The sequence below is a fragment of the Panthera uncia genome, chromosome D2 (assembly GCF_023721935.1).
Source record: "Panthera uncia isolate 11264 chromosome D2, Puncia_PCG_1.0, whole genome shotgun sequence".
Lineage (NCBI taxonomy): Eukaryota > Metazoa > Chordata > Mammalia > Carnivora > Felidae > Panthera > Panthera uncia.
Window position 1 is genome coordinate 28485349 of NC_064818.1, and position 14857 is coordinate 28500205.

Here is a 14857-nt window from a genome sequence, read left to right on the forward strand (position 1 = left end):
TAAACTATATCATTCTGATTTTTTTTCAAAACCACAGTAGAAAAATTAGTGAAGTATATAGCCATGACTATTTGCTCTTGATTTTCTAAAGTACATTTGACATTTTGAAGTCAATCCTCTATTTCTCCGCTCATCATTCAACACCACTTAGACAGCCTGCCATGTGCCAGGTACCAGGGATAAGCTCTTCTTGGAAGGATCTCATAATCTGAAAAGGGGTGACAATGCTGAGTGGGGTCGAAACAGGAGAATGAATGAGAGGTTCTTGGACCAAGGACAGAAGAGTGTAATAATGATGATTCCTATTCCAGATCTTTTACTGCCAAGTCTGATACAGTACAATGGCCCTGACTTGTTATATTCACAACATCCCTACAAAGGGAAGGCTTATTAACTCCAGTTTACAAATGAGGAAACTAAGTCACAGGGAAGTTCACAGGTAGTGAATGACTAAACTGGATTTCAAAGACAGTCACAACTTGAGAGCCTACCTTCCTATTGTTTCAAAAATCTGAAGTAAAAAAGGGACGGTAATTTTTTTAATATCATTAGAAATGGAAAAAAAATCTGTAATTTAAAATGCCATTAAAATTTATATTTTAGTCTAATTTTACTGAGCTAGTATAATTTTACTGTGTGCATAATTTCAGTAGGATGATTGTCTAGTTTCAAAACTCTTTCCGTAGAGATAGTAACTAGTCACAGGGTAGGAGTTGAGACACAACTAAGCATTTAAAGTTTATTGAACATCGGCAGTACACCCGTAATTGTTTTATACATTGTCGCTTACATGTTTTCCTATAATCATTACATGCAAGATAATTGTGCTCATTGTGTAGAAATGGGAAGTGATGAAAAAACAAAAAGCAGACTCACTCAGAAATCATCCCAAGTGGGATGGTCGTATCTAAGAGTAAAAGATTTCCATGCAGGTGTTGTGTTCTAGCAAAGTATGAGTAATTAACCTCTTAATCACGCCTCCTCAAATTGAACACTATTGGCATTTTAGATAGGATAATTCTTTTTTTTTTTTTTTTTAATTTTTAAATTTACATCCAAGTTAGTTAGCATATAGTGCAACAATGACTTCAGGAGTAGATTCCTTAATGCCCCTTACCCATTTAGCCCATCCCCCACCCACAACCCCTCCAGCAACCCTCTGTTTGTTCTCCATATTTAAGAGTCTCTTATGTTTTGTCCCCCTCCCTGTTTTTATATATTCTTTTTGCTTCCTTTACCTTATGTTCATCTGTTTTGCATCTTGAAGTCCTCATAGGAGTGAAGTCATATATTTGTCTTTCTCTGCCTGACTCATTTCACTTAGCATAATACCCTCTAGTTCCATCCACATAGTTGCAAATGGCAAGATTTCATTCTTTTTGATTGCCGGGTAATACTCCATCGTATATATATACCACATCTTCTTTATCCACTCACCTATCAATGGACATTTGGGCTCTTTCCATACTTTGGCTATTGTTGATAGTGCTGCTATAAACATTGGGGTGCATGTGTCCCTTCGAAACAGCACACCTGTGTCCCTTGGATAAATGCCTAGTAGTGCAATGGCTGGGTTGTAGAGTAGTTCTATGTTTAAGTTTTTGAGGAAAGGATAATTCTTTATTGTAGGGGAACTGTCCTCTGCAACCTAGCCTGTTTAGTGGCATCCATGGCCTGTAACACACACACAAACACACACACACACACACACACACACACACACACACACACCCCTGCCCAGTTGTCACAACCAAGAAGGTTGGACAAATTTTCTACTCAAGAAAAATCGCCCCTGGTTAAGAACCACTGCTTTAGATCATCAGTAATAACTTACAATCTGTTCAATGTATCTTAGGAAGCCACAAAAGTAATCTTATGTTGTATCCGATGTCCAATCGTAATGACCTTTCAGTCAGTATAGATGCACCACAGCCAGAAATGCATTCCTGAGCGATTCCAGTTAGACATGATTCTGAGAGGCCAAGTTAAACATACTGTTTTTATGAAATATATAATTCACACCCATAAAATTTCAGGTAGGACAGAAATATGATGCAAATGTCTTCTTACAGTATAATATTCTAACGATAAATCCTCAGAGTTTTTCTATATGAATTAACATTATTACTGATTTCAATTTTGGTTAGTTTTAGAAAATTTGGATCTTTTAAAATATACTAAAAAATACTCTATATACTATATTTTTGCAACTTGCTTTTAAAAATATGAAATCTCAGGGTTTTCATTACTTAAATATTATTGTTTTGATAGTTTTTTTTTCCACTATATAAACATCCCACAATTTATTCAACCTATCATTTAATGACATGCTAAATGTGCTTCTCTCTTTTGATATTACAAATAATTGTGACAAGGAACATTCCTGCGTACATTTGCATTATAAATATATAATTAGGCAAGTGTATAGTATAATAAATTCTTAGCAGTACAGTTGCAGGGCTCGATTTTAATAGGATTGTAAGGCCAGGGTTTTAAGATGTATTGCTCTCATAACTTTTAATTGTGTACCTCAATTATTAATAGATTCCTTTTAAAGCAGGAGGTAGAAAAATAAATATGACCCACATCTTAAATTATTTTTCTCCTTTGATTCTTAGAGGAAGAATGAAATAGTCAGGAGCTGAAAGAAAGAAACAAGTGAAATTCTAGGGCTTATTGTCCTAGACATTAATTATTAAATCTTTCCAAAAGCTTGTCAAGATTCATTGTTCTGAATTGGAAAACAAATAATAAAACTATATCCTCCTTGCCCCTATGCAATTCTGTAAAGCTTTGGGTCTAATAATCTTATTCCTTCCACAGATCGAGTTATACAAAAAGACAAAGGCCCATATTATACACACCTTGGGGCAGGACCAAGTGTTGCTGCTATCAGGGAAATCATGGAGAATAGGTGAGGAAATATCCTTCCCTGTTAAAATCCTTCATTACTGTGGACCTGACTCAATGCAGAGAAATTATCTCTGGAACAAATGAGAAGTATATATATACCTTCAGGAGTGGAAGTTGGATGTTTCTTAGGGCCCAGGCAAAGAATAGTGTCCTGGTGTCCCTGCTGAGTCACTCATCACATGAGCCTTGGGGCCCTCAACAAGACACTCACAGAGCAAGGCTGTCTTTGTTAAATTCAGAAATACTTATTTTTATATTACTGTATAATTGTAGTGATAGTTCAGATTACCTCCATCAACACTGCATTCACATTCCTTATGCTTATCTTAGAGCCAGTCCATTTTTTAAAAGAGTGATCTGTAAGGATAAGTAAGCAGAATGGGATAACAATAAAAATATCTGCCACACAAAAATACATTTTTAACTAATGTAAATTATGAGGAGTGTTTGATTTCTGTACTTCTTTAAAGCTGTATCTTATGTACATTAAGATGTCAAAAGTGTATATCGCAATTAATTGCAATTATTTTCCCTTCACTGTGTTTTGTACTCAGGTATGGTCAAAAAGGAAACGCAATAAGGATAGAAATTGTAGTGTACACGGGAAAAGAAGGAAAAAGCTCTCATGGGTGTCCAATTGCTAAGTGGGTAAGTATTTTGTGCTTACACATTTTTCAAAACTAGATTTATTCCACATATAAAACCAGTCAATTTATTTTCCATGAATATGTGGACTAGAAAAGTATCCACCCTTATTATTCCCTGGGAAATAATCAGGAAGCTTTCTATCTTAGCCTGGACTTTTTATGTTAAATGAACAAAAGTTCCCAGTTATTACTTAGTGATCTTCAGCTCCCCAAGGTCACCACTTTTGTCAGTGTCTTATGTACTTTTAGAGATCTTTTAATGAATTTATAGTTAGGTAACATAAGTAAATGGTACTAAATTATACATACTGCTTTATATCTGTTATCTGTTTCTGTATTGAAATTATTTCCAAGTCATTATCCATAGGACACCACCTTAATGAGGATCATGTAATTTTGAAAGCAAAACTAAATTTTTTACAACATACTCCCAAAATTGTACCCATGACTACTTTGGTTTTCTAAACATGCAGAACTATAAGAAGAACTGAATTCAGCTTCTTTGGGAAGTTCTCAACTGTAAAACAAGTTCCTAGCCAAATATATATATTCAGTAGGACATTCACATCCACAAGGATATTAACCAGTTTATTTGGAATTTTTGACCATAGAATCATTAAAAAATTTTTTTAATGTTTATTTATTTTTGAGACAGAGACACAGAGCATGTCTGGGGGAGGGAGAGAGAGAGAGAGAGAGAGAGAGAGAGAGAGAGAGACATAGAGACATAGAATCCAAAGCAGGTTCCAGGCTCTGAGCTGTCAGCACAGAGCCCGACACGGGGCTCCAACCCACGAACTATGAGATCATGACCTGAACTGAAGTCAGACGCCCAACCAAGTGAGCCACCCAGGCGCCCCAATCGTAGAATCATTTTAGATCCCTGTGCCATCATTGGTTAATAATGATGACGATGTTGTTAAAAAAAAAAAAATTGATGTTGGTAATAATGGTAATAAAATAATAACAATAACAACTACCTTTTATTACACATCAGGTACTATGTTAAAAACTTGAATCCTCACAAAAGGACTCTGTTATGATTTTGAATAAGGTAAAAGTCAGTAACTTCATACTCCTTTTGGAGAAATTAAAGACATTAAATACAAAATAAAAGTAGGATTAAACCCAGGTATTCCTAAAGCAAGACAATTGCCACACCCATAGCTGCTCTAGTAGTAGACTATTTGTCTTGGTTACTTTTAAACCTTTGGAAGCAATTAAAAGCACAAGAGCTGCACACTGCACACTCTAGAATACTTTGTTTCTTTCTTTTCTTTTCTTTTTTTTCTTAGTGTTTCTTTTTGAGAGAGAGAGAGTGGGGGAAGGCCAGAGAGGCAGGATGACAGAGGATCTGAATAGGCCCTGTGCTTAGAGCATAGAACCCGATGAAGGGCTCAAACTCATGAACTGTGAGGTAATGACCTGAGCTTCCTTTAGACACTTACTCAATTGAGCTACCCAGGGGCCTCCAAAATACTGTTTCTTCAATCTATGTGGAGTTCCTGGTCTTGTCAAAATACAGATAAACTCAAAGATCTAGAATTTACCTTGTTTAGTTATCTTACAGTAAAGTGTCCAAATCCTTAGGTGTACGTACACATCAAGGTTATTCTTGTGTCTAATGCTATCCAGATGATGATATAATCATTTTAGCACGCCAGAAGAGCCCTCCCAGACAATAACACCACATAAAGGTAACTACTATTTTGACCTTTATCTCCTTAAAGGTCTTTTTGATGAACTCCATATACCTAGACTCATATAGTGTGTGCTCTTTTGTGTCTTTCTCCTTTCACTCAACATTTATAGAACATGAGTTTATTTAATGACTGGAGCTCCAACAGCCACTTTTGAAGCGCAGATTGACTTTCTAGGGTGAAGAAAGATAGGAGCATGAGTTCCTGATGATACCAGGAGCACTGCCAAACTAACTTCAGTCTTTCTTAAATCTGAATTTTTTTTAATGTTTATTTTTGAGAGAGGGAGAGAGAGAGAGGGAGAGAACATGAACAGGGGGGAGGGACAGAGAGAGGGAGACCGAGGATCCAAAGGAGGCTTTGCTCTACAAGCGCTGAGCCGGATGCGGGTCTTGAATTCATGAATTATGAGACCATGACCTGAGCTGAAATCAAGAGTCGGGCCCCTTAACCAACTGAGCCACCCAGGTGCCCCTTAAATCTGAATTTCTTTAACATGAGAGAGAATTTTTTTTAACGTATTAAAAACGTGTTGTTTGGGAGTTTTCTGTTATGTGAAATAGAATCAAGTTCCAAGATAATTTGCCTTCAATTTGTTACAATGTGGGTGAGTTTTAGAAGAGAAAAGAAACAGTTTCAGAAGGAGAAAAATAAGTGAAGAAACTGTGCTTCTTGAATACTTTCTATTGCCAGCCCCTGGGCTAGATATTAGGGAAGCAAACATGAATTAAGATCTACCAGTCATTTTGTAGATGGGAACAAACTGGCCAGGGTTCTTCCAGCCATCACACAGTTTCAGACTAGGCTTGCTAACTACATGTTTGCTGGGCCACCTCACCTCTCAAGAACTAAATAAAATCTCCTTAAAATGCTCCCCAACTAGTTTTGAACGACTGTTTCCTCATTCATGGATCAACCTCTTGTCCTAGCCATGCACTGATTTTCAGACTGTGTCAACTCAGCTGTGAAAGTACATCCTTTCTTCAGTCCCCATGTAACACCCATATGAGTCAATCTCTATGTGTAACAGTTTTGGTGAAGATATATCTAAACAGTAGCCAAAGTGATGTTTATTTTTATGTTTTAATCACTCTTGAAAAATACAGGCGATGCAAAACATTTTAAAGTAGGAAACAATATACAGATTGCCAATTTTTCTATTGGATTATTAGTCTTCTATTGATTTTATGGGAGCCCCTTTGAAAAATTGACATTTGTCATAAAGGTTGCAGATGTATTTCCACTGCTTGTCATTATTTTTAACGTTCAGAATGTTTAAATCAAATTTTAAATTTTGAACAAAATTTTGGAGATGAAAAAAATTTTAAGGTAAATATCTTTCATCTGTTCTTTGACTTTAGTGTATTGTGTCTTAATTAGAAAAATCTTTACCACTTGTAGCTTATAAGCTGATAAATCTTTCTGTCGTATTTTAATGATTTGATTTTTCTGCATTATTTTATCCATTTTTTGCATGTAGGATGTTAATAACAGCTTATATTTTTTCAGATGACTGTGCAGACATCCAACACCACTTATTTAATTGTCCATATTTCCTCCACTGATTTGTATTTGTTTATACTACTAGATTTTCTGTTGTTATCTCATTGCTATGGGTCTCCCAAATAAGCATCAAATTACTCTTACAATATATTTATGCTATATATTTGTATATACTATATATTTGTATATTATATACTATTTTTATATAGTACAAATAAAAATTTGTATATTATATACTATATATTTGTATATATACACAAATATATATACTTTACAATATATTTTAATATCTGGTAGAGGTAATTCCTTCTAATTTTCAGAAATCTCTTGACTATTCCTGTCTTGTTTATTTTTCCCCTAAGTTAATAATCAGTTTGTCTAGTTGCAAAAATAAAGTCCTATTGGTGTTATTGTAACCATACTGCACAGAGAATTTGGAGAATATACTTAGTCTTTCTGTCCTATACAGGATACCTTTCCATTGGCTAGGGTATTCTTTTGGCCTTCAGAGGTGCTTTAATTTTTTTCAAAGATTTAATTTTAAGTAAACTACACCCAACACGTAGAGAGTCCCCAAAGCCCCGAGATCAAGAATCACATACTCCACTGACAGAGCCAGCCAGGTGCCCCTCCTTCAGAAGTTTACTTCCCAGAGTTTATATATTTCTTCTTTTTTCTTTTTTGTTTTGTTTCTTATTTTTCAGTTTATTTTGCTTGTGATCTCAGATGTGCAATCATGTAATCTGTAGTGACAAATTTGTATTCTTTTCAAATTTTATACCATTTCTTTCACTTCATACAATTATTCAAACAGACTAACTCCAGTTTTATATTGCTTTAAATATGGCCTCCTTATCTTGTTTCTCTCTTTAGTGGGAACTTTCCAGGGCTTTCTCATGAACGGGTCATCAGGGAAAGCCTCTCTGGGGAGGGAACATTTAAGCTGAGAACTGAGAGACAAAAAGGAGCCAAGTATGCAAAGAATACTCCCAAGAATGCAGGGAAGAACATTCCTAAGCAGAGAAAACAGGGAAAAAAAAAAAAAAAAAGGTGATAGAAAAAAGTATATTCGTTAATAACCTCAGAGGAGTCTAGTCACTGAAGAAGTAGAGAATGGAACCGTGTGAGGGTAAAAAGGTTAGGCAGAAGCCAGGGCATGAATGGTTTTGTAGACCATAGTGGGCAATTTGGGTTTTAGTCCATGAACAACATGAAGTCTTTGAGGTATTTTAATTAGGGATATGTTATCTACCTGGTTTATGTTTTATAAAGAGCATTCTAAGGAATTAATTGGCAAATCTGTATTATCTGTTGCTGCTTACCAAGTACTCCAAAATTTAATAGCTTTGAACAAGGAACTTTTATTATCTCATAGAGCTCTTGTGGATCAAGTATCTGAGGGTAGGGGTGCTGGCTGGCTCAGTCAGCAGAGCATTTGACTCAGTCTCAGGGTCATGAGTTCAAGCCCCATGTTCAGCATGGAGCCTACTTAAAAGAAATTTTTTTTAAAAGAATTTGAGAGTAGCTTAGCAGAGTGCTTCTGGAAGAGGGACTCTCATGAAGTTGAAGTCATCTGCAAATTTGGAGAGTACAGAGTGGAGCTGGAAGGTTTACTTCCCAGGTCATTTGCAGGAGATTCGTTGATGGTTGTTTGCTAGAGGCCTCACTTTCTTATCATAGGACTTAGGTGTTTTCCCATGCCCTGCCATGGCCATAGTAAGTCAATCAACAGATAACAAGAAACAGCTAGAATGTCTTTTGGAGGGGGTGGCGGGGGGAAGCACAAGCAAGGGAGGGACAGAGAGGGGAGGTGCGAGAGAGAGAGAGAATCCCAAGCAGGCTCTGAGCTGACAGTGCAGAGCTCGATTGTGGGTCTCAGTCTCTTGTACAGTGAGATCTTGACCTGAGCTGAAATCAAGAGTTGGATACTTAACTGACTGAGTCACACAGACGTCCCAACAGTGTCTTTTAGGGTGTTAGCCTTGGAAGTTGCTACACAAGTGAACCCTATTCAGTGTAGGAAGGTTCTGTGCAAGTGTGTAAATACTAGGTGGTGGCAATCATTGGAGATGTCTTGGAGATGACTACAGCAATATTCTGTATCTCTTCTTCACTAAAAATATCATGTTAAAGACACTATATTGGCATTGTAAAATGTATCTATCTCAGCCTTATCCAATATAGTTAATATTTAATATAATCTAACATAGTCCTGTATTTTTGTAAGGAGGAAAAGAAGTCCTTTGTGAACTTTATTAACAAAATAATGCTGTTAAGTATTAACATTGTTCATTATGGAATATATCAACAGAAAAGTTCATAAAATATAAAGTACAGTTTACCTATAATTGTAAAGAAAACATTGATAAAGCAACTACCCAGGTCAGAATATCCTTTGATTCCTAGAAGCCCAAGAACTTCCCATCCTGACTTTTGTGGTAATAATTTTCTTGCTTTTCCTGCCCTCCCCCTACTCACATATTACTCATTCAGCACATTTGCTGAAACAAATAGCAGAGACTGGTTCCCAATACTTGGTATTGACAATTGACATGGGTTCATTAAATCTGTATCTGTTACATACTTCTGAATCCTTTACTTTCTTGCCTATTTAGTAGCAAAGGGTAAAAATATCCTTAGGACATGGCAGCTGGCTCTCCCTAGAGTGAGTCATCCAAAAGAAAGCAAGGTAGTTGGGTTAAGTGGTGGGATTCTAGATGATCCTTCCTTCCTACCTTCCAAACCTTCTCTTAAGCAATAATAATTACACTGATAGAATTTAGTGTATACCTCTTTTTTTTTTTTTTTTTTAATGAAGACAAAAATGAAATCTACCATTCAAAGATTTTGGTAGCATCATTCTGTTGCTATTATTGATTTAAGTCTTCAGGGGTTCTTAGGGACAAAAAAGAGTAGTTAGCATTTTCCATGAAGCAGCTATAGTAAAATTACTTTCTTATTTTCCCTTTTGCAATACTTATCTCAGAATAAAAGAACATTTCAATACATCGTGGTACATATCTGGCACTTTTCACAAATACAAAAGCAATCCAGAGATAAGGAATGAAGTAAAGCACGGTTGCTAAGCAACTTAATGAAAATTTGGTGTCTACTAATGAGAAGTCAAAAGTGTAATCTTGATAACAAAACCAAGAATTGATTTTGTATATCTGTGAAAAAGAAAAGCTAGGTCTCATAAAAGCTTGTATGTCCTAGAGAAATCAAAATATTAATCAAACTTTATTTTTTGCAAACTTTCCAAATTATCTTATTTAATATATTTATATGTTCATTGCTAGTGCCCAAAGCACTGCCCAGCACATAGTCAACACTGAAAAATTTTTGTTGAGTGAATGAACATAGAGCTTAAATAAGTCTTATAGAATATTGAATATTTTGAATTTGAATTGGTATCTTGGAATAGTATTGCCATGGTGTTCATTATTAGCTCTTTTCTGAGGCATGCAGAACTTGGAGTATGAGAATTAATAGTCTGATAAAATTGTCCATCTCAAATTTGAACTTTGATACGGGTCAAATAAAAAATTGAGAGAATTAGGTCTCCATAGTCTACATCCTTTTTTAGGACTTTAGAGCAGATTATTTTGAATGGCACTAGCGTTACTGAGTCTTACAGGGATGCTTTATGCAGGAATGAAGTAAAGGGATGGGGTAGAGGAAGACCAATCATTTTAAATGAAGGAATTCAGTAAACAGTTAACTAGTGGTTTGCATTGTTCCATTTTTACTCTTCGTCCTGTACAGTGTACATTTATCGTGTATTTGATATTCAACTTTAACCTAAATCAAACATTGTGATTTTTTATGTAAATTTTTTCACTCTATTTTTCCATGTACGTTTGTTCATAGTGGTTGAACTCTATCCTATTTTTATTGTGCTGCACTTGGCCTCCTTTTCTTGAAGGAGAGACTTATTGGTCCTCTTTTTAATGGTCACACAGAAAAATCCTAGCAGCAAATTCTAACCGGGCAGGACAGGTTTTTGAGCCTTTCTGACCTTGTTGTGCCCTTGCTCTTAACACTTTTCTTTGCCAGGTAGTCATTAACCCTCCCCCATAATTGTTAGCCTTTCGCAGATGTTTCTGACTCTGTTCTCTGCTGTCATGTCACTGTGAGTCTTGTCAAGGACTAGTTATCTTGTTACTCTGTAGATTTTGGTGGAAAGGATGGAGTCTCTTGGATACAGTAGGCTCTGTTAACTCCCTATGCTACTAACTCCATGAGCGCTTGCGCGTGTGCACGCACACGCTCTTAAGCCTCTGAGGTGGTGGGAGGAGTAGGGACAAGAATTCAAACAGTACGCTGCCCAGATGCCTCCAGTGCCTGATCAGTTCACGGAAGGAATCAGTTTATGGATTCTCCTCTATAGGATTGTTTTGTGGTCAGTAGAGCAGGTGTGGCAGTAAATATATACAAGTGAATACTTTATTGCCTGCTCTGGTCTGAGGTGAGAAGAGTTTTAGGGTAAGAAGAAAGCCAAGTATCCACAAGTTTTCAAACCATGTTGTCTGGATTTATATATGTATATAACCTTTGAATACTTTCCTTTCCCTGTTTGGTTCCTTTGTTCCAAGGTTCTGTCCTTGATGTCTTTGGGCTGTATCATGTTGCTGCATATTTCTGTCCCCAAATCAGGCACTTCTCTGAAATATTACTATGGTGTGTAATAAAGGGAGTATAATGTCCTGGGCTACTTGTTTGGTTTCTGTGATACCTTGATAATGTGAGAAGAATATTTATGCTTCCTTATTCAAAATTAGGCAGAAGCCAAGAAGTTGATGCTAACTCTCAGCTAATGTTGAACAGACATTTTTCACTGTCCTTGCCTTTTTTTGTTATAAAACATATTTTTCTTGAATTAAGACCACCATTAGAACTACTTTTATAGAGTTCGTTTATTAAGGAAACTTATTATTCAGATATAATATACACAAACGAAATTACACAAGTCTTCATATATAGCGCAGTTAAGCTTTACAAAGTGAACACTCCCATGTAACCACCAGCTAGATCAAGAACACACCCAATTATTACCAACACCCTAGAAGTCTCTCGCATGTACCCAGTCATTATCCCTAAAGGTTGAAGCTTATTTTATTATCATACATAGGTACTTTTAAATTGTCTTTACCAAAGGGTTGTGTTGTTTTTGTTTGATTGTTTGTATTTATTGGTTTTTATGGTTGGTCACCATTATTTTGTGCTGAAAATATTGCTCAATTTTTTCTCCCCTGTGACTATTAATATACTCAAAAATGATCTCGCCTTGGTAATAGACTCCATACATGATGCAGATATTACTCCTAGCTGTGATTCTAAACTAGTCCTTCTGTGGGCCCCAGGTCTTCAGTGGAGCTGGTGTAGAACCCTAATCACCTGACATCTTTACAACTGAGATTGTATTACAAGGACTGTTCTATTTGTTGTTGTTGTTGTTTTTCCTTAAGAAAAGTAATGTAGTCCTATATTTATGCAACTATTAAATTAAAATTCAAAACTAAATCAAGGTCAAGTATCCAAACTGAAACTTAAAACCCTATATAAAATTAAAATTAAGTTTTAAGTCACTTGGTCTTTTGGCTAAGATTAAGTATAGTATCTGTACCTATATTAAATGGGGTTTGGAGCAAGGAGATGGAATAGGAGCTTGCACCATCCACTCCACACATTGACCTGGTATTGAAGTACTTACAGGAACCATACTTTAAAAAAAAATTTTTTTTTAATATTTACTTATTTTGGGGAGAGTCAAGTGGAGGGGGGGGGCAGAGAGAGAGAGAGAAACACAGGATCCAAAGCGGGCTCTGTGCTGACAGGCTGACAGCAGTGAGCCCGATGTGGGGCTCGAACCCACGAAACACGAGATCATGACCTGATCCGAAGTTGGACACTCAACCGAATGAGCTACCCAGGTGCCCCCCCACTTTTATTTTAATTCCAGGTATAGTTAACATACAAGGTTATATTAGTTTGAGGTATACAATGCAGTGGTTAAAACATTCTGTACACTAGTCACTGTTCATCAAGTTAAGTATACTCTTAATCCCCTTCACCTGTTTCACTCATTCCCTGCCTACCTCCCCTCTGGTAAACATTAGTTCTCTATAGATAAGCACCTAGTTTGGGGGTTGTCTCCATTTTTTTCTTTGTTTTGTTTCTTAAATTCCATGTATGAGTGAAATCATAAAGATATTTGTCTTTCTCTGACTGACGTATTTCACTTAGCATTATACCTCTATCTAGCTCCATCCCTGTTATTGCAAATGGCAAGATTTAGTAATTTTTTTTTTATTTTTTAATGTTTGTTTATTTTTGAGAGAGAGAGAGACAGAGTGTGAGTGGGGGAGGGGCAGAGAGAGAGGGAGACACAGAATCCAAAGCAGGCTCCAGGCTCTGAGCTGCCAGCACAGAGTCCGACGTGGGGCTCAAACTCACAGAATGCTAGATCATGACCTGAGATGAAGTTGGATGCTTAACTGAATGATCCACCCAGGTGCCCAGTTTTTGTGTTTTTTTTTTAAGTTTTATTTATTTAAGTAATCTCTACACCCAATGTGGGGCCCAAACCCATGACCCCAAAGTTAAGAGTCACATACTCTTCTAACTGAGCCAGCCAAGCATCCCTTATTCTTTTTTTTAATGGTTGAATAATATTCCTCATCTTCTACACATCTGCTTTATCCATTCAATGGACATGTGGGGTGTTTTCATACTTTGGCTATTGTAAATAATGCTGCAATTAGGATAGGGCTGCACATATCTTTTTGAATTAGTGTTTTCATATTCTTGGGCTAAATACCCAATAGTAGTATTACTGGATCACATGGTAATTCTATTTTTAATTTTTTGAGGCCCCTCCATCCTGTTTTCCACAGTGGCTGCACTGTGTTCCCACAGTGTTCCCACCAACAGTGCATGAGGGTTTATTTTTCTCCACCTCCTTGCCAACACATATTATTTCTTGTGTTTTTGATTTTAGCCATTCTGACAGGGGTGAGGTGATATCCAGTTCTGGTTTTGATTTGTATTTCCCTGATGATGAGTGATGTTGAGCATCTTTTCATGTGTTTGTTGGCCTCTCTATGTCTTTGGAGAAATGTCTGTTCGTTTCTTCTGGTTTGGGGATGTTGAGTTGTATCATTTCTTTGTATATCTTGGATACTAACCCTATATTGGATATGTCATTTGCAAATATCTTCTCCCATTCAGTAGGTTGTCTTTTACTTTCGTTGATTGTTTCCTTTGCGTAAAAATTGATTACTTTCAAATTTAAAAATCGATCTTAAATTTACTTTCTGAGATAATGATGTTTAACAACCCTGGGCATACCCAAACTAAGTTTGGATGTTAAAACATTCAATTAAAAATGTTCGACACCTGCTGAAGCATGTTGGGCAGAGAAGTGACAGGGTTAATATTATTACGGCAAAAACTTTCTAAATTTCAAGAAAGGTTGATTAAATAAGCATGGGATTGGGGTGCCTGAGTGGCTCAGTCGGCTGAGTGATGCTTGATTTTGACTCAGGTCATGATCTTGAGGTTTGTGGGATTGAGCCTCTGGTTTAGCTCTGCACTGACAGCATAGAGCCTGTTTGGAATTCTCTCCCTTTTGTTGCCCATGTCTCTCTCAAAATAAATAAACATGTTTTAAAAAATAAGCATGGGATTGTTTTGGAGCAGAATCTTCTCAAGGGCATTTACTCTTAGTTGCATGCTGAAATGGAATTCTTCATGTATAGTTTGGATCCAATATTAGAAATTATAAAGAAAGCATCTGAGAACTTGCTTAATATTTAAAGATGCTAAAACAAACAAACAAACAAACAAACAAACAAACTCTTACAAATTCTTTGCTTAAAATAGTCCAGGGGCACCTGGGTGGCTCAGTGAGTTAAGCGTCTGACTTCGGGTCAGGCCATGATCTCATGGCTGGTGAGTTCAAGCCCCGTGTAGGGCTCTGTGATGATGACTCAGAGCCTGGAGCCTGCTTTGGATTCTGTGTCTTTCTCTCTCTCTCTCTGCCCCTCCCCCGCTTGTGCTGTCTCTTGCACATGCACGCACAGAAATGTTAAA

General features: G+C 36.6%; 1 protein-coding gene and 1 pseudogene across 1 annotated transcript in view; both read left to right on the forward strand.

Annotated features, from left to right (window-relative positions):
• LOC125932682 (methylcytosine dioxygenase TET1-like) overlaps window positions 1–14857 on the forward strand; it is an 89317-nt gene that overhangs the window by 39641 nt on the left and 34819 nt on the right. Inside the window, exons 3-4 of the mRNA XM_049645154.1 lie at window positions 2824–2914; window positions 3468–3561. Coding sequence (XP_049501111.1) covers window positions 2824–2914; window positions 3468–3561 — 185 coding nt within the window. The remainder of the gene's footprint in view (window positions 1–2823; window positions 2915–3467; window positions 3562–14857) is intronic.
• Window positions 12344–12492, forward strand: LOC125933591 (uncharacterized; annotated as a pseudogene).